This window comes from Anopheles ziemanni, chromosome 2 (genome assembly GCF_943734765.1).
Source record: "Anopheles ziemanni chromosome 2, idAnoZiCoDA_A2_x.2, whole genome shotgun sequence".
NCBI lineage: Eukaryota > Metazoa > Arthropoda > Insecta > Diptera > Culicidae > Anopheles > Anopheles ziemanni.
In genome coordinates, this window is record NC_080705.1 from 79070674 (window position 1) to 79095005 (window position 24332).

Sequence of the window (24332 nt, forward strand, 5' to 3'; positions counted from 1 at the left end):
CTTCGGACGCTTGGAGGTTAGGTTGCACCACACAATCAGTCCTTTTAGCTTCGAGTCTCTGGAACACTGACCAGTTTCGCGGAAAAGTGCTCCGTCAACAGGGCCGGATAAAGATCCGCCAATAATGGACGAGATTGATAACGGAGCTGCGAAAAACACGTCTGACTGTGGAGACGGTAAGTTGTAAACTGACGTCTTGTCGTTTGACAACCGACGAGCAAACGTCACAAATTCAAACGCGAGGAGTTGGTTAACTCCAAATCATGACTCGGAATGAGTCTTTGCTTCGTTTTTAAGATTCATGAATCTTTTGATGAGCGATTGACTAATCTTAAAATTACAGGAATGTAAAGTATGAAAACGTAAAAACAAGGAAAGAGAGGCCGATGTTTTTGGTCGCTTGATCCACGCTAACGATTCGAATCATGAAAGATTTGTTACAAATTCATGAAGATTCGTTAAGGTTTAAATAGGTTCATCTATTCGAATCCAGAAAAAATCATGAATCTATCTGCTTGAATTTTTTTTACAGATTTTTCTATCTTTTGCAGTTTTTGAGAAAATATTCGGAAACGTTTCCGAACCGGTAATTGAAGCGGTAATTTAACGAGTTTACCGTTTCGATAACCTCTATTGGCCAAGATTACTAAAATGCTGTGCCCCGTGAACCAAGGGTTAGATAGACGGTTGAGAAAACAAGGTGATTAAGACAAAGATAAATGAAAGATTTGAACGAGACCGTTAAATTTTATTTTTCAACTATTTCATAAAATTTATTTGATTGTAGTTAAACATCTAATGGCTAGCGGTTACTGTAAATTTAACTTCTTTTTTCAAAACAGAAACGGTACTGTGGATTTGCAAACTGACAACGAGTAACTTGGAGATCCCAATTTTTTTACACAGAGTCAAATGTTAAAAAACACCCATGTACGTATACTTTCCGTTATGATCATATAATTTATTCATACATTTTGCTTTAATATGATTCATACATTAGTTTGAGGGTTATTGTTAGATGCCTAGAAAAATACTTCTCATTAAATACAATGACTTTGGTCAGTGGCATGTTCACTTGCTTCACTTAATTTCTGTATGCTAGTCCCCGCATTCTTTGAGCGCTTAATGCAGAACTTATACGACCATTCCATTTCACATTTGCAATAGAACTGTTATCTGGTTGTTGTGATTATCTCGTTTGCAGTTGAGAAATTTCCGGCAAATCCTTACTAATAACTAGTGTGAATAGATCAATTCAAATATCAGCGCGTACCTAGGCTACATAGTTTTTAATTATTTACTTCTTTTTTTCTTTCTCATGATTTACATAGCTGAAATGAAATTAAAATGTAAAATAAGTTCATTACAAACGCTCCGGTATGGTGATATGTAAATGGGGAAATTGATGTTTTCGTAGCAATTCGATTTCGTGCAGGTGAATAATAACTAATTTGCCCCCAGATGGAATGGTCGAAATAATTGCCCTTATAAACTAATTTGTTTACAACGAATACTCATGAATGGGGCAGAGCGGCTGGCTCTTGGAATTCTCCAATGTGTCGATTGCACTTTCGGCCTTTTTTTGCTTCAAAAGCCCTTCACTGCAGGGGCTCGGGCTTAGATAATCTAGTCGATAAATCCAATCCGAATCGCAACGTTTTTCCGATGCAATTTTACACCACTTTAGCTGCACAGGGTTAATGAAATAATTACTAATTGCCTTGTCCAGCGGAGGGTGTAAGCTGCGATTGCAGTGTTTCTAGTGTGAGAGAAATAAATTATATTCAGTTGCAGAATGCTCGAAAAGTTAGCCCGGTATTGTAGCGACCGGTAGAAAACAGTTTGGCAGCCTGATTTCCCAATCAGTTCGTGCATCCTGCAAATAATTGCTTCGTGAACCAATTGTCGCCAATCAATTTAATACACAAAGCATTGTAACCGATGGTGCATCGCCGGGGCTGCAACCATTTTCCTTTAATTGAATCCCTCCCGTTCCCAGAAATCCAGGAAACGAGATACCGGGAAAGAACCGAAAGGCCAAACCGATGACAATGAAACCTCAAACGGACTTTCAAACCTCAGCTTTGACTTCCGGGAGCAAGCCTTGGGGGTCGACGAGCGGTTTGGTTAACCACAAATGCTGCATTGGAAGTAGTCGGTGAACCGGAAATTTGTCCATGTCACACAAGGCTTGGCGTATCCCGCTGTTTATCCGGCAGATGCATTTGGGTGAAGTTTTCACTGAACGTTCGGGGGTTGGGCTTTTGTTCACTAGCTTATAACTTTTCGTGTGCCCTGATTTATGGAAAACAATCGACTTTAAATTGTTTGACTGCCATTTTAATGATAAGATTCGCGGATTCGAAGTAATGCTTTTGCTAAAACGAAAGAGAACTGCAGATGAAATTAGGACTCTAACCAGAAAGATGCTAAATCCGTTGGCTTCCGACGCCATAGTGCCTAATCATTTTGATTTGTTCGACTTTTCGACCGCGTCCTCATTGTCTTTTTGAGTCTGTTTTCCCTATCCAACCGGTCCGACGGAAGGAATCTCGATGTCGCTGATACTTTTCACCCGCCGATGCTGAGCGTACTTCGGCAGGGTGGAGTGACCACCGGTGTCCATCGGGGGCGCACTGACCCGGTTGCTTGCCGTATGTGGCCGTTCCGATGGTCCCGGCTGTGGATCGAGCTTTCGCATGCCCATCCCACTGCCCAACGGCACCATGGGGACGGGTGGTGGAGCCGACGTCGGCGGTGGCAGATGGTGGAAGAAGGCTGGATGGCTCTGGAGTGAGCCGACCGTCGCGTAGATGCCACCTTCGCTGCTGCTGAACGACGGCGTCGGGGAGGTCGAACTGTAGACGCTGTTCTTGTCCGATCCGGCACCGCTTCCGCCTCCGTTGCTGCCGCTACCGCGCGGTTTGTAGCCGGAGCTCATCCGGAACGCCTTGGTAAGGGAGCCCTGTGGTGGTGGAAAACGTTAGGTAGAGAACTCGTTAGGCAGTGAGCTTTAACTTTCGACTGTTGATAACTTTATCGAGAACATGCGGTTCAGAAGGTAAAAATGGTAACATTAAATTCTTAACATGGGGTTTCTAGTTTGACTGGCATTATAAATCGTTCCATAGTCATGCGAACGTTTGTAGCTTTTTGATGATGGAAATTAGGAATAAAAATCTGGTATAGCACGCTTTCAATATTATACGAAATGTTTTTTCTCATAAAAGTGAGATGGTACTAAACGGTGCTAATATATTCTCATACACTGATTTCATAGAGACGTTACAGTTCATATGCTTTCTACATATTTTTTGTATATTCTTAAGAGATAAAAATTATTCGAATTAATTAGAAGATAAAAATTGGTGTTTATTTATTGTTATTCACTGTTCATATTTAATGAGAAAAGAAAAAATCCCACGATGAGGTACATCAATGCTTCCACGGGACGCTGACAGAACGTATGTATTTACAATCAAAACTATTTGTCCCATAGCAGTTCTACGCTGTTCAAAATGACAAATTGTGATCTTTTTAACTTAAGGCCATTTATAGAAAAATGCTTTGGTTTCAAAACCCCGCTTTAAGCTCTCTTTAGGTTTATATTAAAAAATGGCAGAAAATCTCTTATAAGGGATGTTTTTGTAGGATGTCGAGAAATACATTGATAAAATTAAGACTTTTTTCAAAAACCTTTGCACCTGGTTAAAATAATAAGTGGCGGTATTATTTCAAAATAAATGCTATAATTGATCTATGAAAAGATAATTTTGTATTATGAACTAATTGATGTTTGAATTTGTGTGTGAACATATTTAAACCGTGTAAAAGGTAATTTATGTTGCAGTCTTTAACACACCAGTCAATTTAGAATGAAAAATTTAATTAAACTTAATTACGAGATCTACTTCAATGTAGAGCTACCGGAAACTGATTCGAAGGCAAACTCGTTCGTTAAAATAATTTGTACTTCAAAGGACAGTCAAGTGGAAACAAAAAATCCAAGAACTAGTAAAACAAGTGTTCTATCTACCTGCGATCCTTTCCAGGCGGCAAACTGTGTCGAAGATGACGAGGTTGAGTGTTTGGGGAAAGTCACAAACGTATCATGCATTGGGAAAGTCAGGCAAACAGGGAACATCTCCCCGCGGAGGACATCGTGGTTAGTGCGACGGTTCACCGAAGGGCAGGGCGGAGGGGTCGGTTTGGTGGAGACCGACAGAGGAAGAAATGAAATATACAGGGAATGTATGGTAATTAATTCCTGCGGTTCGTATCATTCACGATCGCTTGCAGATGCTAATTTATTACAGGAATGCACAAAAAGCTACCGAACGTGCATACACACATACGCATTCGTGGGATGCACACACCAACCTCGTGCAGTAACTTTACCGAAGCAGGAAAACGAGTCCTTCGCTAGCAGAACTAATCGAATGCAAAGAACAGTCGAATGGATTATGCTAATGAGCAGGCAGGTTGGGGTGCTGCAGCCGGAACACGTGGACGGAATGGTAGAAGTGAGGGTAAAAATATGGCACAAGCGTTACCGTTACCCCGTTGGAAGGTAGTAATGGAAATGGAAAGCGCTCTGTGGAGTAAGGGTGTTAGTTGAACTGCGCCGGATTTAACTTACGGTTTTATTCCAGTTCTTCCTTCTTCCAGCAGGAATGGTTTGATGACGTGAACTTATCCCTAAAATGCGGAACCCATGGGATGGAACGTGCGAAGGGGTGGAAAAGGTCGATCAGAGAAACTAACCACGGATGTGGAAAAATAACCGTATCTCCCCATCGTTCCGTTGACGATAGTTAATGGAATCTATTTGTTTTTTATTTTACTTTTAGAACTGGAGGATTCATTTTTTTACCATACGTTGCCACGAATTTTTATTGACATTCCTTATAATGGTATTCATAGTGTTCTTGACTGTGCGTGGAAATATCCTTCTGTTTTATAATAATTCGCTAAACGAAAGAAGCTGCTCCCGCATGAGTTATGATTTATCTGATTTTACTGGCGCTACGATTTGTTAGACAAATGGATTCATTATATACTCAACCTTTCGTTTAAAGATTTTGTTTACAAAATTATTGTATTAAAAATAGATCTCTTTAGAGCATTTGTTTAACGTGATTTCATAGACGATTCAATGTTGTTTTTTTTTCTTTAGCTATGATCACCCTCTATGTAATGGGATCTTTTTGTAGCTACTATTGCGCTAACAGTAATGAAATACTATATTAAAATGATGATTAAATCTAGAATTTTTTCTAGATCTTGCTTCTTGTTTAACGCATTCGTGTAAAGACGAATCAATTTAGTTAATTTAACTGAATTAAGCATCAAACTCGCGTGAGGCTGGTTTTGATTCGTTTAATATTATCATATAGTTTGATTAAGTGTTTGATTTTCGTATCATTTTCTATCTATCCAATGTGGTGGTACTTCAGTGTTTGGCTAGACAAAGTTGGTGTCACTTTTACGTTTTAAAAACCAATGAAATAGCTAACTAAAGGATTCTTTAATTTGAATAATAAGTAACATAATCGTGACAAAATAATGCAGAGTAAAATATGACAGCCAAAAACAATCTCACAAATGAAAAACAGCTTACCCCGAAAAACAACACTCCGCCAATAAAGTTGATAACATCGCAACGGCATAAGCGGTGAGATGCTCCTCACCAGAAAGGAAAAATCGTCCCGAATCGAGTAAAAGCGGTGACTACCTCTCGTTACGGTAGGGTGGAATTCCATTCTTAAGATGCGACACTAGGGCAAAATCACGTTTCGCAAGCAATTTGCCCCTTCTAAACCCCTCGCAATATTGTGTCCTCCTGTGCAACAAGGAGCTGCTCTGCACTCGGTTCGATAAGCCCCGTTTGCTGCACGTGGTGGTTGTGCAGTACAATTTTCCCTTCCCATTGGGTCGCTCCTTTGCACCGCTGGCTTTTTTTTATGAAAAATAATACTCACAACAGAACACATACACACACATACGCTCTTAATGCCACGTGCAACAGTAGCAATTTTGATGATTTTTTTCCCCCACGAGGCGAGGTGTGTTGTTTTATTTATTCATTCGTCCGTTCCTTGCCTTACAGTGAAGGGATGAAAATGCACGTTCCGACGGAAAGAAACGCGTGGCGAAGGATGATGGTACCGGTTGACGATGCTGGATGGTGCGGCAGATAAGACCGGCGAACATTAAACGACGAGCCGATGGTAACGTAGTGGCATTAAATTTAATTTCGTCATACCTCTGCCCGAAGGGTGGAAAACATGTTGTGAAAGCAGCAAGGTGAAGGGTTTGATTGCATTTCGGTAATGATCATTAATGCGTTCACCGTTTTGTGCATGCTGAACAGGACGCCGGTATGCAGTGTTTTGCAGAACCACCCACCATCTTCCAGATGAAGGTGAGTAATTTCCATTCAAAAAGCCATATTTAGAGGAAAATCACCCATCCATTCCATCCTTTCATCTTTAATCGCCTCTCGAAGCTCGCTCGTATGCAACCAATGGACCGCAAACCGTAAAGTGTACGAAAAGTAGGCCCCGTTGTTCCAACAGAATGAACATGACGGCGACAATGTTATCTGTCTTGTTAATGACTTGTGAATTATGGCTATCAGCATCCCGGAAGCGTGTGAAAAAGCAACCAGCAGCATAACCTAGCACGACACCAAGACTTTAAACTGGAACGGGAAACTCCTTCCCGGGGAACCTTAAAGGAAGTTAAGGATGTACTTCATTTCGATTGATTGATTCTTCACTTTTTGATCTTCCGGGCAGCGTTTTGAAGCAGGGGAGATTAAATTCCGAGAGAATTAATTGGTACCAGGAATGACACGAAGTATTCTTCTAAAGTACCCAGTGCTTCATTTCCAATGTTGTCTTGGTGAATGATTATATTGTCGAGAGGTCTTTACAGACTGGATTTTACTGCATCCAGATAACTTCTCCGTTTGAACTTAGCGACTCAATAATCGACTTTGGTCGTATGGTAGAACTCACCCGGCAGTGTTTAACCACTTGAAGTTACCACGGTAATTTCCATACATTTATCCCCCACCCCCAAGGCAATCCAATCAGTCCCGGGGCCAGGATCGGGGCTTATCGGAATTTTCCTCCGCTCCAAGTGTGTGTGTGTTTGGGGAAGAGTGCAATAAAGTCGTATCAAATGGTACTCGCCCAGTGTGCCTTCGCTGATGGGGTCGTAATGGGGCTGACAAATGCAGTCTCGATTCCAAGGTGCACACATCTTTCTGCCAGACTGCGGTCACGTCTGTGCCTTTGGATCTATTTCCGTCGGATGCGGCCAGCTTGGTTTCAATCGCATATTCATACCAAACCTAGCTGCATGCCATGCACGAGGTCTTCCTTCTTCCTGCTGTGAGAATGTGTCCCTCAAAGGGACCGACACAAAGTGCATGTTTGATTTCGCCACGATGCAACGGGCTGACCCTTCTGGCTAGGAGGATGTCTTGGCTTTAACGATGCTGCATCCTTGGAAGCAATGGCAATGGGATGAGGCTTGAATTAAGATGCAAATGTCAGGTGGGTTGACCCCGATATTTGTTCCGATTTGTTGATAGTGACTGTATGTGTGCTCCATGAAATGGGATTTCTACTTCACAAGTGTGCTCCGGAGAAATAGGTTGTGTCGAACGAAGATGCAGTGTGCAATATAATCGACGTTGACGTTCATTTGCCTTGAACTGTTTCGAATTGAAAAAAAGGGATTTTATAGTTTTGCTTTCAGCTTTCCGTTTATAGCTTCGAATTAAAAATACAAGTTTTAAGAAACCATTATGTAAACTAGCTTTCCGAGTGATGTTTGATGGCAAAAGCGTGCAGGAAATATATGATGGAAGTGAGAATGTGCAAATAATAGTTGTTCGTAGCCACGAAATCGGTCTATAAACCTTTTTTCAAACGAGTTGCAATACAGTTGCAATCGGCTTGCAGTAGTAATCACGCGGAAATAATAGGTCATTGCGAGCGTAAATCATTTAAATAGCGCGCCAATTAAGCCACACGGAAAGTCTTTGACCAAGGCCTTTCGTCCTCTGCTTTACCTATTACGAATGGTCAGCTTTGTAAAGTGTTTTACGAGATGGTGGTAAAATTATTTATTGGTAGCAACAATGTGGTATTCTGTAAGGTGGGGCTAGCTCAGTAGATCCATTTGTGCATTGGTTTCGTGTTGTTTCGAGTGCAATACAGTGGAATTAACGATGGGTTTCACGAGGGAGGAACTTTGCCTCGCAATGGAAGAAAATTTCGCGCTTGTTATCAGACATTTTACGGGCGTCTTAAATTTGATGTAAATCAAAATCTGAGTCGACGAAAGTACGATATGAAATGTAGCTCGTAGTGTCGTAATAACTTTACGACCATAGAATCCTTTTTTTATTAGTCCACGAATAAGCCATGAAGTTTATGGTTACGTTTGATCGGGTTATTTATCTCACGGCATAGAGAAGGTATAAATAAGATAGAAGAAGTCATTGCTTTCTTTATATTTCATTCTGGAACCAATCTTGAAACTAAATGTTTTTAGAAAAGGTGTCTTTTTGCGATTACCTAATATTCATCGAGCAGATTTTGATCGAAAAACTGAGTTAGAATAACCTTTACAGGGGACATATAGAAATTTTTCTACTTTCTTAAACATTTTGAGACTTTATTTATTAAAATTAAATACTTACAGAAGGAAAGCTGTAAATGGACTTCCATAGCACATTTTGAAAAATGTCAAAGTGGCACCATTTAAAGTTAAATATTATCTAGACTCATTTTGTTTTGACTAACACTTTTATAAAAAGGATAAACATTCGTCTCGAAAACGCGTAATATGTAGGCTACGTTAAACTCACTAATTAAACAAACCAGCCTTCCCAATAGCCTAGAGAGGAACAGTATAGGTTGAATAAATATCTATACGTCGCAACAAGAACGCGTACGTTGCACCACCCCTTTCCAACTGTTTTATCCAGTGTTTATATTTTGCATACAACCGTGTGCGCTCCGTATGCCTGGACACAGGATTTATGATGTTTGCGTTCGTTTTCGGTTCACGTTCACTTGAGCTTTCGCCTTACGGTGCATCAACCCGTGCGAGCCATGGGAAATATTAATTTCACGATACCGAAAGTTTCGACTCTCCGTGTTTCGATAGCCCTCGTGGTTTTTGCTGCTGCCACGAGCGGACACGGTAGAAACTTAATTGGAAAAGTTGTTGCCTGTTTGTGCTACTCTGGAGCCAGAATTAGAAACAAAAACTGAGGACTAATGTTGGAGGTTTGGAAATTTACTTCAAAGCTGTTTAGATTTAATTGAAGGTAACACATAGCAGTTGCGAAATGCGGATGAAAAAAAACATATACACCAAAGTCAATCAACAGACAGGTCGCAGCATACCATGTAACGAGCCGAAAACCGTGGGAAAATTTTTGACAGTTGGTTAAAATTTTGTTTACCTCTCACGAACAGCGAAGGAAGTGGGGTAAAACTGCAAATTTGGTATGTTTCATCAACAGAACAAAGAGTTGAGGCGTTCGAAATATGTTCTAGAGGAAGGCTCCGTATAAGGCAGACCAACACAGTTAATTTCGGCAATCACGGCGAGCAAAAGGATCCATATCCCATGATTTCACACAGAAGAGCAGTTTCTATCAGCAAGACCATGGATACTGTGATCTAGAATTACCAACTACCTATTTCGCGAAGATTTTAGTGGAGATCTCCCACAAGTATGCTGGAATTTTTTGTAAACACTTTTTTAACCAACTGTCACAACAATGGCGGAGGAAAAAAAAGCTTTGACCCGACCTGTCTGTTGATTGTCTTTGATATACACCCATCAATTTACGTTCCCATATTTATCAAAGTAGGCTATAAATCTTATAAACGCAGAAATTAATTACAACTTTTTACAAAAATCATTTAGTATATTAATATAGAGATTTGAGAAGAAGATTCCCTTGGTTTATTTTCCCTTGCTAAAATCAATTATTCATCGTTTCAAGTTTATCCAAATTTGAGTTTTTAAGGCATTTTGAATCTTTCATTTCCGGCCAACAGGTGGTGAGTTCACAATCAAGGATAATTTGACAGTGTGTGATATGCCCGAACTCTCAAATGTCATTGTAGGAAAATCGAAATAAAACGATGGAACCATTTTTCCAAGATGCTTTCAAAAACCCACCAGGTTCGCCTTGGAAAACCAACGCTTGCCACATCCGGTGACGCCCGTCTGTCGGCGTAAAACGTGTCGCTCAAACAATGCGGAAAGCTGTCAAACAAAGCGTGCAATCTGCTCAGGTGCCATTTCGGGAGCGTTATCGCATCGGATCGGATCGATCGATCGATTGCTGGTCGGCGGAAGTTGGCATCGGAATGCCACGGCCTCGATGGGCGAAATTCACCAAGGAAACGTCGTTTTCCCACCGTTCGGAGGAAATTGCTTTCCTTCACCGTTATTTGCTTCTTCTGATGGGTTTCTTCGGCACGCGAGCAATCTTAGAGAAGATTTACAAGTGTTTCGAGCTCTCGCAACTTCAGAGGACCTTCATAGAGCCCACCCAAACTGTTGAGGTTCATTGAAAACTTTATTTTATCTTCACCCATTCTGCTGAAGGGAACTTCTATTTTATCTCATCTCCCGCACCCTTTTTCCTTTCTTCGTGGTCCTTTGATGCAAACAATGGCGCTCTACAATGTAAGGAATCGACACAAAAACGTAGCGGTAGGAATGTGAACATACTATTTGTTTTATGGGAAGGTTAAATGTAAATAATTTTTCTGTTTTAGGTCGTCGTTTCGGAAGTGACATAAGGTATCTGCGTCAAACCAGAACATATGACGGGTTTTTGATGAAATTTGATGAAAAAGGATAATTTTTATTCTTTTTCAAGGATGAACGCGAATTACAAACTTTAGGATGAAATGTAAATAATCTTACTTGAGCTCCTTTCATCAATTCGAAAAACTCTTTAGTATCAAGAATGATTAAAACCAATGTTTAATTCAACTTCATAAAAACATTTACCACAATGTTCAACGAAATTTCAACAACGCTTGTCGTCCATTAACCGTAACAAAAAATTGTAAAAAGCTTTGCATTTTGATGCACTTTTTTTACATTCACCATCAATTTCATAGGTTTCTCCGAATGCTAACACGAACTGCACCAGTGCCATACGATTGCGGAAGCCACAAACGGAAAGAAAAACCGTTGATAAAATTGAACCATTCCATCACGGATTGCAGTATGCACTTGAGAGCAATAATGGGTAGACACTTTTCATAGTTGTGCTGTGCGCAGGCCACCATTAGCTTGGCAGCGATGCAAACAATATGATTGCTTCTGTCGTTGCCAGAAACGGATGCCTTTATTGTGCTCTAGGGTGTAGTTGAAGGAAAAAAAAGTCGTAGCTTTGACATACTTGTACGACCATGCAGCTAAGTAGTTGAATTCATCCCGAGATTGCATCGTATTTCTTGATTTACGTAGCATTTTTCATTGATCAGTGGAACTCTGGTTATTTACCCGGTAGGATTTTATGCTCGTGAAACATTTACTAAAGTTCTTAACGGTATAAAAATGTATTGATGAATGTTTGCTTAATATGAAAGTAATTTCACTATATCGTTCACTTAAATAGTGAGTTTTTGGTTTCGGCATCCTTCATACACGCCTTTATATTCTCTATATCCTTGGCGTTTCTTCTTGTAAAATGAACTTTTGACGCGTTGACCGACTTTTCCGTCACGTAACTCACGGTGGCATTATCGTGGTTTGGCTTTCTTTCGCGGAGAGCTTTTGTTCGACTTTTCTTTTTCAGCCTCCTTCCCCCAGGATATAATTTTCCTGTATTACTAAGCCTTAGCGTCTTCACATGGGGATCCCATTTTGCATAACCATGTTTGAAAAGCGCCTGGGTGTTGTTTTTTATTCCCCCTGCTCCGGTCAGGTACGTACCATCGGCTTCCCGTTCCGAGCAAAGCTGGGTGAATATGGTTTTCTTTGTACGAAACATTCGCTCCGGCGGTACCGGTGTGCCGTCTTTCATTTCCGGGAATGCTGCACGGTTGCGCGAAGCTCCGTGCTGATCCGCCAAAAAGGATGTCAGAGTGTGAAGCGATATTTTCAGCCATTCGGCGGGTGAAGAATAGTGGCGAACCTCAACCGCTGGGTCGCGAGGGTTCGGGAAAACTGCTTCGTACCTTCCTGCAGCATGCCGATTTTCCGCAGCCAGGAAGGCTCCGGCCCCGGCCCGGTACATCGAACGCGCAACCCGGCGTACACTTTCGCAGCGGCAAAAGTGGATGTGAATATTTCAAGAAAAAGGTGTAGCTCATCTAAAATTTACATAGCATGTCAAAACAAACAACAAGTCACATAAATACAAATGCTGCAAAATGTTATCTCTCTGTTTGACGGCGGCCGTATGTGGGGGGGGAGGCCGGTACCGGAAGCGCTGGAAGTGCGGTACGGGAGGGAGCGGAACACACGGGGGTTCACCCGGTATTCGCATGCCAACACGCTTCGGCATCGGGAGACGGATGGATGGCTTTCGGTGTCGTTTGTGATGAGGCACAACAAAAAAAGGGCAAGAAATATGAAAAAATAAACATTTCCCTTGGTCCCATGTCGAACCTGTCTATGAGGTACGTCCGGAAGTGTGTGTGTGTATGTGTACGTGTTTGTATATAGAAGCAGGAGGGATAAATAAACCGGAAACGTTAGACTAGGATAGGGAAAAACCCACCTCAATGAGCGCTGACGTGTACGAGGGAAAATAAAATCCACGATCCTTCGGTGTTGCTGGGTCACTTTTCCCCGGAAAGATCCACGTTGCTGGCGCCGAGTTGATGTTTGACGATGCTAAGTAATATGAATGTCGTGCTACAATTTGCCCCATGAAGTGGGGGATTCCAGAGTTCCAGAGTTAAAGAAATGGAACCAAGTTGGAACCCTTCAATTTGGCTCCGTTTCAATAGATTTTATGTTTACTACTGTGCTTAGGATATGGATACAATATCATTGAATGGCTTACATTACTTACAGACCCTTGGAAATCCTATCATTCGTAACTCCGACCTCAACTACACCTCAATGAAATATTGGTTTTATCCAGAACCGCACAAAACAGGATTAACTTGACTTCAAATCTATCCTACAGCTAGCGACCTAGGAAGCAACCTTCCGTAAGTTATCTAGGTGGGATTTAGCACTCCAAACCTCTCGATCCCAGAGAAGTCAGAGCGTTTGGAATAGCGGGCACTGATCGTCATCCTCGTGGTAGTGGCGATAGGACTTCTTACTCCTCCAGGCGAAGCTCTGAAAACAAAGTTTTTGCTTGAAATTTCTTCACAAAAGTTGTCCAAGAAGTATGTAACCATTTTAGTGTCCGGCTGGATGGGCGTCAGCCGAAAAGTGGAACGCTTTCTGCGGGGGTGGGGTAGAGATTAGTGCCAACTTTACAGCGTTCGTAATTGTTCCGCCGTGTAGGATTAGGCCTTTGATGGATGAGAACGGAAGCCGGAGCCCGGTCTAATGAGTTTGTGTAATTGCTGCTAGTAATTATGTTGGACCTTTAAGGCGGTTCGGCAGCGGGAGTCGAAAGCGGTTCAGCTTAAATACACGTTAGCCGAAATGGGAAGCGTTTGTGGTGGGTAAAAGGTTTGTACGATTTTTATATGTTCAAACAGTAAAATGTTTTGGTATGTTCGGTGATAAAGAAACGTTCACGAATCATGGCGAGTCGAGAAAGGAATTTCTCAAGGACTCCGCACCCGATGGCGAAGGGTCGCTTTTCCGTTCTATTCCGATCCGGTGGAGCACATGCGGAATGTGAACGTTTCGATGAATGCCCAGCATTATGCAAGCGCGCCTAGCACGTGACATTGATGGGGCCAGATTTTCCTTTCTTCACGCCTTGTTGGCGCGTAGGACCGGTTGACACATGGCTTGACACATTTTGGTATCCTTTTCCCTATAGTTGATGTTTCTTTTTTCGCTTCGTTCACTTTTGTCGACGGCGACGTTCACATCGGAATTCAATTTCTCGTACATAAATCTCGCTGGTCTCTCGCCGAAAGATGTACATTATGTATGGCCGTGTTCGGTTGACAGCTTCGTCGTCGTGTTGAGTAAAAGCTGCCCTTCGTGTGTCCTGACCTGTGGTGCTTGACGGCGGCGAGGTGTGAGAAAGAGTGGCTGTGACGAATCTTGCCTCGAGTGACGCGAATGGAAAAATACACCTGCACACCGATGTCATGAATCGTCATAATCTCGTCGGAACGGGATTGCCTTTGTACATTTCATTCTTCCCGACGAGCTTCCCGGGGAGGGGGTACAGGAAACCAAGGCTTTTGGCACAAGTTGTTGGCGTATTTCGTGATTGGTGTTGATAAGGCCGGATATAGCCTTTCCTTCTAAAAGAGGTTGATCTCTTTAAAATACATGACTGCAAGGTTAGCTTTGAGGGTAATGTGTTCAATTGAACGATAATTCTCTCCGAGACCTGAAATCATCTCCTCCTTTATCCCCTATGAAAACCCATTTGTAGTAACCATTCAATTTTCTTGAATGAAAACAATTAAAAAACAGCGAATCAAATACCAATTTAATCGATAGCTCTTGCATTTTGTACAGTTCATTTGCGAATACATATTTGATGACTTGTTTCGCTTGTCTGGGCGCACCGTAACAATGTTAGCTCGCGACCAAACAACACACCATATTGCAGGATGTGAATCGAGTCAAATTGCACAACCGATTGCAACAAAACCGCAGCTCGTTAGGTTGCATCTGGTACGCTCGGCACTTCATTAAACAACGCAGTACAACGTGCCAAATCGATTTACCATTCCGTGCGCAAAAGGAAAAAGGTTTTTCACATTCACTCCATTACGCACAATTGCACGATTGGACTGAGTATTTGTGTGAGTGTGTGCTTGTTACCCTTGGTCCTTGGTTTTTGTACAATGATCCTAATTGGAAGACCATTTCGTCGTTCGTTTTTAATGGCCTTAAGGGTGTTTTAACAAATGGAGCATTTTGTGGCGTTGGTTGTTTGTTTTAAGTTGCGTAGTTTAGCTGGTTTAGTAGAGAATGGAGCAATCCAATTGGATCCTTTATTTAGATTGATTGTTCGTTTTTAGGTGAAAATTTGTTTTATACAGTTGCTGTTATAGTGTGTTTGTTGCAACACTGGAATAAGTATGATAATTTAACCCATATGTTTAGCAGTTTGTGGTTGCAATTATTTTTTGAAGGTGAAAGGAAAACATGCCAGAAATAAAAGAAGGACAAATTAACTGTTGATTGCATCACATAACCGTTTACACGCGTGAGAAATCAATAGAAACGACACGATTGTTAGTAAAGCACACGTACTAAAGCATAGATAAAGCTAGGAACACTCGTTAACGAAAAAAAATGGCTACCAACAAGCAGGAATCAGGAACCGGAAGACCCGGCTGGTACTTACGCGCAAACTGCCCGTGTTCCGCCGATCGTTGGCCTGCGCGGACATCATGCCGATTCCGCTCGCGATGGGAATTACCGTGCCCCCGCCGGTCCGTATACCTTGGCCCATGGTTGTTCTGGGGTTGTTTTTTTTTATTCAGGGTTTCGTTTGTTTGATTTGTGTTTCGGTTTCGTTTTCCATGGAGTCCATTTCATTCCCCGCCCCCCAGGGCGACATCGCGTGTTGTGGTGTGGTGTGTAGTGCGTGTTGTTGTGGTCATTGTTGTTGTTGTAGCCCCCGCCGTGTTGCATATGTGTTGAGGTCGGTTGATGCAGCCGTGCAGCCATTTGTTGTGTTGTTGTGTTCCCATTGCGTGTCGTAGTGTTGTTGTGTAAAAACCGTGTGCAGGATCGAAAAGTTTTAGGTAAGTGATTTTGCAATATCATTTTTGTGGTAGTTTTCAGTGGTTTCGGTAGTTTGTTCGTGTTGTTTTGTTTTTCCCCAAAAGTTTTTTTTTACGAGCAAAAGATTTTGAAAACAACAGTACGATAAACACGATAAATGGAACCACAAAGTGAATATGAGTGAGCGAGAAAGTGAAAGAGAGAGAGAGGCAGGGGAAGAAAGTGGGAGAGCATAAGAGAAGAAAAAAGAGAGAACAAGAAAGAAGAAAGAGAAAGAGAAAAGAAAAAGCAGACATGGATAAAATAAATTACATCAATCAAAACATGTTAAAAATGTTCAAATCAGCGGAGAATCATATAAAAAATGGCAGTTCGACTTAAGCCTAAAACGATAGTTTTCATGTTCCGTCTTGTTTGGAAAGGAGAAGAGATGTGTTCTATGCAGCTGTCGTATTTAATACCTTAGAAGCATACAATTTTAGGAAACGGTAGGTTATAAGAAATTTTTAAAAATAGTAGTCTTGCTAGGTAAGGACGGGAAGCTTTTCCTAGTAGCTAGTAGAGTATCTATATTAGTTTCACTGTGAATTAGAATGGTCTAGTTAAAAACTCATGTTTTATGCTGCAAAAAACTAGCGATGAAATATTGGTACAATGAAAACTCAAACACACAACAGTGACACATAGAAACATAGATTGGTGCACACTGAAGCATAAAGCTCGACATGGAGCCCTTCCCAGTGTGTGCACACATCGAGGCACACAGTAGCATAGAACACAACGAGCATCCGAAGTTTATCGTGCGCCGGAATGTGCAATGAGTGTAAAACGAGAATCTTTTGGTGTCAGATCAGAAGAAGCGGATTTAAGGACTGGGATGTGAGACATGGGCTAAATCTGTACCAGGCACACTCCAGGAAGGTAGGTGAACCAGAATGAGAAGGAAATTTTCAAAGAAAAAGTTCAACTGCATGAAACAGAGCACCACATTCGTAAGCATTCGGTAGCATTCCGAAAGAAGTGAAATCGGTGGACTATATGAAGTGTTGGATTGTGAAGAGCACAAGAAGCATTATTGAAACAGCCAGCCAGATGAGGGGTTATGGTGGGATGAGTGATTGAATCGAACATGAGCTGTAAATGGGGCCACATCGGAAAGCCGGAGCCCAGATGAAGGTTCCGATTCATCGTACTTTTAACTTGCTGAAACGGATGAAACTTATAGTTAACTGGCATTCATGATGATGACACCTTACAGCCATCCATACAGCTTAATGATAACTCGATACCTGCGGGCACAAGAAAGGCTGGGAGCCGAATTGGTGGAGGATGCGGAGGAATGCTGTGAGTGAAAATTGGAAGTGCCTTCGTGATGTGTAATTTTTCTTAACGGATTTTCAGATTCCGCAGCGAGTCCACGCTTCAGTGACGCTAGAGTCTGCTAGGAAATGGGATAGTTTTCCGATGGAAAACATTCTCGTTCATCCGTCTTTGGACCTGTATGAGTACGAGTGTGTGTGTATGAGTTTGTGTGTGTAGGTGTAGCTGTGTGCTTTGCTGGTGATAGAGTTTCTCCCGTTTTGTTTCCCTTACTTTCACGTACTAAAATACTCCGTAATTGAGCTCAGATTGTAATTTCTTCTTGTATCAAGGAGAAATGCATCTTTGAAGTTATTTTAAAAAAAAACCAAACATTTTCAATTTGAAATAAACGTTCTACATAACCATACGGAGTTTCTGAAAATTGAAAAATGGATTCAATTGAACAGCTTGCTATATTTCGCATGTTGGATTACTAAACTGTTTTGACCAGTAGAGCACGTAAAATTTATTTTGAAAAGTTGCTTAAAAAACGGATACCACTTTGCATATTATGTACCTCAGAGGCAAGAGTGTATAGTGATATTGAACAACAATATTAAATCCCTCCACTAAATACATTTAGTACCAACAACTAAATGTCGGGGCCATTCAATAACATAAGCTCCCATCTGGACTGTACACGTGCAAAGAGGAAATCAGACAAAATGACATTCCGTTGCACACAGTTGCCAGTACTTTTACTCGGCTATCCGGCATACGGTTGAGAAGCACTCATAAGATTTATATTTTTCCAACATCCCACCGTGCGTGCAGGTGCAAAATGGGTTTACCACGATGCGCAAGCATGCACATGGGTGTGGCGTTCCATCGAGCACTCGGTACGAACGTGATTTCCAGTGGAAAATGTTCCATGGACGGAACCCGACGTGTGCGCCTTTCCATCCCACCGAAGCAGAGTATATCATTCAATTAGACAAACTATTAGTAAATAGCGTCATGCCTGGTCAAACATTTATTTTAAAACCGCTAGAAGATCGGTGTTAAACTGTTCAGTTTGATAGCTTATGTTTAATGTTTTTGTAATCCTTCATTTATTTTAAAATAAAACAACAACATTTTCACTCAAAACAGGAATATCTGTAACGAACCATCGGTTTGCAAACGCTCCAAATTGCTTGCCTTGTTTTAGATTGCAAGTGTGATGCTTTAATATTAGAATGAGTCACTTCTTCTTCTTCAGGAACAACACTATACTTCATAATTCGTTCGAAATCTGATACTCATCAACCAAACGCTGCCATAATCGACTGAATCATAAATAATTTGCTGAAAAATGCACTCCCAGACCGTGTCACATTTATTATGCACCCTGGGCATCAAATTATTAAAACCGGACGCAGCAAGAGGCGTTTGGGTCCAAAGTTTCGTCCTTTATTCAGCACCGAACTCGGACGGTTCGGTGGAAACTTTAAGCGATAATGTTCGCTCGGTTATTATCTGTCGCCATAAATTATGCACCGCAATTTCGGGCGATGGCGCTGCCGTGCCGACAGGGTTGCCGGGAGCCGCAGGAACACGCACGTGCCCATCTTTTCCGGCCATAAAGGTCAGCTTTATTTCGGTTTCTCACGCGAAACGACTAACAAGGACGGAGGGGCACGTAGGACACCCTTGAAGTCGGAAGTTTCCAAGTGACAATCCGGAGACCGGGGGATTTGGTTGTTCAAAAGTTCGAAAAGCGAAAGGCAAACGAAATACTTTGTACTTCGAGGCGGTACATCATAATAGGGAAGAATTTTGCTTTATTTTACAGCACAGGAGATCAGCTGAGAATGTTACCATATGTGCATTTTAGTTTCTTTCCTCCGGCTGATTCACGCCAGAATGTATCGTAAGTTCGTGAAGATTACTCTTTAACGACCTTACGGTGTGGTGGTTTGGCGTTCTATTCCTCGAAAGTGTTCATGCTAGGTCACGAACGCACACTACTCTTTAAGGACACTCCGAGTGAAAGTTTCGTCCATAAAACGAGGGTTAAAACTTACGCAACCAAAAGACGCGCTCGTTCTCATATCCGTTAGCGAATTTCTGTTGAGCAAAATGTCTGCCACCGTTAGCTGGTTCGTGTCGAAATTTACGACCAAACGGCCAAGCTCCCTCCCCACCCCAGCCACCACTTTTTGAATCACCCCCACCTCCTCCGTGGACATCTTAACCCTTCGAGTGGTGGTTTTATTTCAACGTCTCCCACACTTTCCACATTTTCGAAGGAAAATCTTCGGTTATCCAATTTATGATCCACTGGAGCAGTAGAGTTGCTCGAGCCAAGCCCGGCCCAGGACCGTAACTCCCGGGGTCATAACTCAGTGGGCACAGTCCGCCTGTCAGTCTTGTCGCGCCAACGGGGACGCCATCCATTCTGCCATCTTAGAATGCGATAAAAAAACCCCGCTTGTCGCGCGGCCGAGAAGAAAAGCGAAGAAAAATTGCAGTCCAAACGAAGCGCGCAATTCCATTTCACACTCTATCATTCTCGGGGGAGTAGTAGCTCTTGTAGCTCCCTTCTTTTTCTCTTGGTTTCTCAACATTCGTCCCATTTTACTTAAGTGAATAAATTTAAACCCACGACCGTTTCACGAGCTGGCCAACCGTGAGCCCGAGCAGGCTTTCATACCGAAATAAGAGGTCGAAAGTTCGCGACACTTTCCCGGACGGTATCGGTGCAGCGGGGTATATCGTAAAAATTTGACTGCTAGTTTTGCCGTCGCTCTAAAATCACCACTTTCTCAATGGTTAACGAGCGCCTTAGAAGCACACTTTGTTGCCCGGGTGCGGCGTAATTTGTTGACGGTGCCAGAAAAGTGCACCGCATCACGACGGACGGCTTAAGTTAAACGGCATTTTCAAGCTTTCCACGCCCAACCCGCGTGCAAAGCGGTACACGATGCAAAAAAAAAACGGGAGGACTATATTGTCGAGGTTTGGAAAGAGTGAGCAAAACATTCGTTCTTTTATCCTTTTTCCGACATCCTTTTTCCCATTAGATTATTCTATCCTTTGCCGCTTCAAGCTGACGGAAGAAAAATTAGCAAAATAAATTATAACAAACATCTCGTTCATTTGCAGACCTAATGTTCGGAGCAAACAAAACTTTCCCATTAGCGCCTTTTCGAGTAGAGTGAAGTGAAACGGAATACATAAAACAATTGAACAAACTTATCGCAAGCAGCAAAATGGACAATGTTTCCGTGACCATTCGATGCACGCCAATTTCGCAACTTTCCCAGATAACCAGGGGATGGTGGGAGGCAACAGATGGCCATGCAGTGTCGTGCGGCTCTCTCTTTTTTCTCTCCCGGTGACACTTAACATCAAATATTTAAGCACGAAATGTCACTTCGGGCCCCACACCGAAACGGCTTCCTTCCGGTGGTCGCACAAACTTGTTGACTTATGGCACCGGATTATCACATAGAGGTGATTATCGTTTTGTAACAGTTTCGAAAAGAACACATGTCGGACATGTCGTCCCGGGCAAGTAGAGTTTATTGCCGATGAAAATAATTTATTCAATCAAAAGTTTGTGAAAAGGAGAATCCATTGAATTGAACGTTGGTTGAGTTGGTCAAAGCAGACGGCAGAAATGGAGATTGGTTATTTTATGTGAAAGAAAATTGTGTTAAAACTGTTCCTTGTTTTGTCCACTTAGCAAAGAAAGTTATCCCATCGTTGTGATCGATAAGTTATCATCTTTTGAATGTTCATCCTACAAAAGATGACAAAATGAGACACTCATCTAAAAACGAAGGAATTACTCCGACGCTCGGCAACTGGTTAGCATCGCCATAATGACTATTGCCGATACCAAGACAGCGTTTGCCAAAATGCTCGCATAGTTATTTCTCAGCCGAACGTCGGCACATTTCCGTCGGCGAGAGAAAAACGCAATTTGATGGCTTCGCCTAATGTTCGCCCTAAAGCACGCGGTTTTATTTCCCACACCCCACCCACAAGAAGCGGCCCACTGGGAGGGATGAAATCTCTGCGCCCACTTGGCGCGTCTTCGCCACCGTCGCTCGGAAAAGCCACGACCTTGGTGGAGCAGGGTTTCGATCGGGGTGAAGCGATTCGCTTTTATGTTTTGGGATGCGATGGATTTCCGGCAAAGTGGCAAGCGGCGGAGCCACGTCGGTCGGGGTTTTTCTCGCAGCCATCTGCCAGGGAAGCCTATTTTTGGCACACCGAGCGCTGAATTTTTGATTGCTCCTGCGTACGTCATTAACAACCAAGCTCTCGAGTTCGAGTTTCGGAGTTTTCCCAGCTCGCCAGCTCACCACGCGCCAGTGGTCCGGGGGTTTCCGGGGTTGGTGTGGTTTATTTATTTAAGCGACGGATAAGGCCAGATCCTTTTGCCAGTGCTTCACCTTTTTCCCGCTATGGTGTGGTCAGCTTTGGGAAAGAGTGTTCCTATCTACAGATGGCCGGAAAATTCAGACGTTGATGACTATGGTGCGTCAAAAATTAGACAACTTGTATTTTTCGTTGTTTCTATTCAACCGAAGGTAGTAAAACGTGTCGCAGAACAAGCAATCATTTGATTTGGGAGTGTTTTTCGTTGTCCGACAAAATTTACTGACCACTAGTGTGTGGTGTGCGTGAATGAGTTGGCCTAGGGTGTGTGTGTCATGGGGGTGCACTGAGGTCTAGGCCGTACGCTCCTAAGTCCGCAGTGTGCCAGCAATTGTCGTGTAGGCAAGCCGTGTGCAGTAACAGCCGGGTCGGGTGTTTCCTGCATCATTATAAAGTCACACAACTAGGTGTAAGCAAACATCCGTCTTTTTCGAGTAGGAAAATAGTATAATTTATGATCGCTTAAAACTCCATCGTACAATTCATCTCTTTATCAAGCTATTGAAACCGAGCTTATCTGGCGGATGGTTCCGGTTTGCGGGGCCGTAAATAGAAAGCCAGTCCGATGTGCAAATTTCATTAGCTACTCCTTCAACCAGAACGACCCTCCACTGCCCAAAAACACGATGGACACCAAGGTCCCTTACTCCGGCGTGGTCGTGGTTGGGAAAAGCAATCGAGTATGGCAATTTCCCTGTGCACTGAACGAATTTAATGAGCTAATAAACGAACTAATCAACCCCGACCGGGAACCTGTTGGCCAAACGTGATATTGTGTGGGTGAAATGTGTGCCTTGTGTGCATGGGGCACCATGGAGTTCGTGCTGTCAATAATAACGATATGGAAACGGTCTGGTGGTCGAGTCCTGGGGCTTTCCATTCGAACTTCGACCGTATGCATATGGACGGGGTTCGAAAACGGAAACGGAAAGGTCCTCGTCATAGAATAGCAATTGCCGAGCAATGGTTTCCGTCTTGATCACGGATGGACAATTTTCACCAGTCGATGAATCGAAAAGTGATTAAATTGAACTCTGTAGGTTCATTATTCAAAGTGAGATATTGATTCATGTAAAACCAATATCTCGTTGCATCTATAAATGTATGTCAATACCAGGCAATTCAGGGGGGGAAACTAAAATTTTCCTTCGCTTGAAAATAACACGCCCGGGTACTTTACGATCGAACCACTAGACATATCAATCTCCCAGCCGGAGACGGCCGCACGATGGACATTTCCATCGATGTGCGGACTTTTCCTACGTCAACACCTGTGCGACTGCGTCGCCATATGCGGCCCATCCGATGCTCGGACCATCTCACCAGATCCGGACCGGTGAATAATGCAGCCGGACACAACCGAACTCCATCAAATCGCTTGTCCCAGACGGGGGGGGCATTGCGATAAAGAGTTTGGGGCGCTGTTTATTACACAGGAGAGTGCTGCATGCAGACGCTGGATTGCATATTTAGATGATCAATATTTGAGCGATGCACAAGTGTAGGGAGTGGTTGTATTTGTTCGAGTAAATATGGTGGGTTTAGTTTTTATCCATACTTTCAGTCTTTGTTTGCCTTCGGTTCGAACAAATAAAGTATGATTTAAATGGAACCTGTTTTTGACACGATTTGTGTTTTCCCATTTTGGAGCTGTCAAAAACTTAAACAAGCTGTTCCTTGTCAAACGTCCTGATTACACTGAAACATGGCCACAACACACGGCACCGTGTGCAGTTCGGCAAATTAATCGTTGGAATTAATTGCAAATCTCGATCGATTCCCTTTCCGGTTTTTCTCCTTACGCCTGTCACTCGAAATCGATTCTTCCCCAAAACAAACCAAGCCGCAGTTTGAGTGGCTTTCACAACCTCCACGCTTAACGCAAATGATTCTGGAGAGCGTGAAAAGCGGTTCCGCAACCCAGGTTGAACGGAACGTTCTGGTAAATTAATTTAAATCAGCGGCCATAGTGTCAATCAGGCATGAAAAATGCATCAGCCCGGCTAACTGGAGCCTCGGTGTGATGCGGGACGTTATTAAATTTTCCGATCAAAGCCGATTAATTATTATGGTCAGTGGAAACGTCATGAGCACAATATTCATAATTGTGTTTTTTTTGCCCCCGGTTTTCAGGTTTTCCGGCCCGTGTACACGCCATTGGCAACATGAAATCATGAGGCGTAATGCCCGAGAGCCATAATTTGCAACCACCTCGCTGCCACTGCAGCGTCCGGTCGGGGGAAAGCAGAGTAGAAAGAACATCATTACGCTACAATGTTCCGTCCAGCCCAGGCGAAATGTTAACCTGTTTCACCTTGTGATGTTTTTTTTTCGATCCGGCTGAAAAATTGACCTACTCGAAAATGTAAGCTGCGGAAATTATTTACCTCGTTGGATCTCGTTAGTGTGCGCTCCTTTGCGCTCCTGGTGAGGCGCGAACGCTCTCGAGAGGGTGCACTATGGTTATATGATTTTTTTCCTTCTACCAAACAAGACAACATTGTCGTCAGTGTCGGGTCCCATTTCGAATGGCATCTGGTTTCCGTCCGTCGGGCCGGCTGCAGTTCGTGTTCGGGCTGGACAACATTTTTTCCCAAACCCCTTTGGTTCGCAACCCCGGTGGGAAGGACTCCCGCAGGACGCCTGCCCTCGGCGCTCGGAAGGAAAATTATCCTGTAGTGGTTGGGCAGGTGTAAAGTTACAAC

General features: G+C 42.8%; 1 protein-coding gene across 1 annotated transcript in view; it reads right to left on the bottom strand.

Annotated features, from left to right (window-relative positions):
• Window positions 1-2524: 2524 nt before the first annotated feature.
• The window catches only part of LOC131290817 (kazrin), a 40479-nt gene continuing 18671 nt past the window's right edge, over window positions 2525-24332 (bottom strand). The window contains exons 11-13 of the mRNA XM_058320001.1: window positions 15512-15626; window positions 4037-4060; window positions 2525-2965 (exon numbers count right to left, since the gene is read on the bottom strand). Coding sequence (XP_058175984.1) covers window positions 2525-2965; window positions 4037-4060; window positions 15512-15626 — 580 coding nt within the window. The remainder of the gene's footprint in view (window positions 2966-4036; window positions 4061-15511; window positions 15627-24332) is intronic.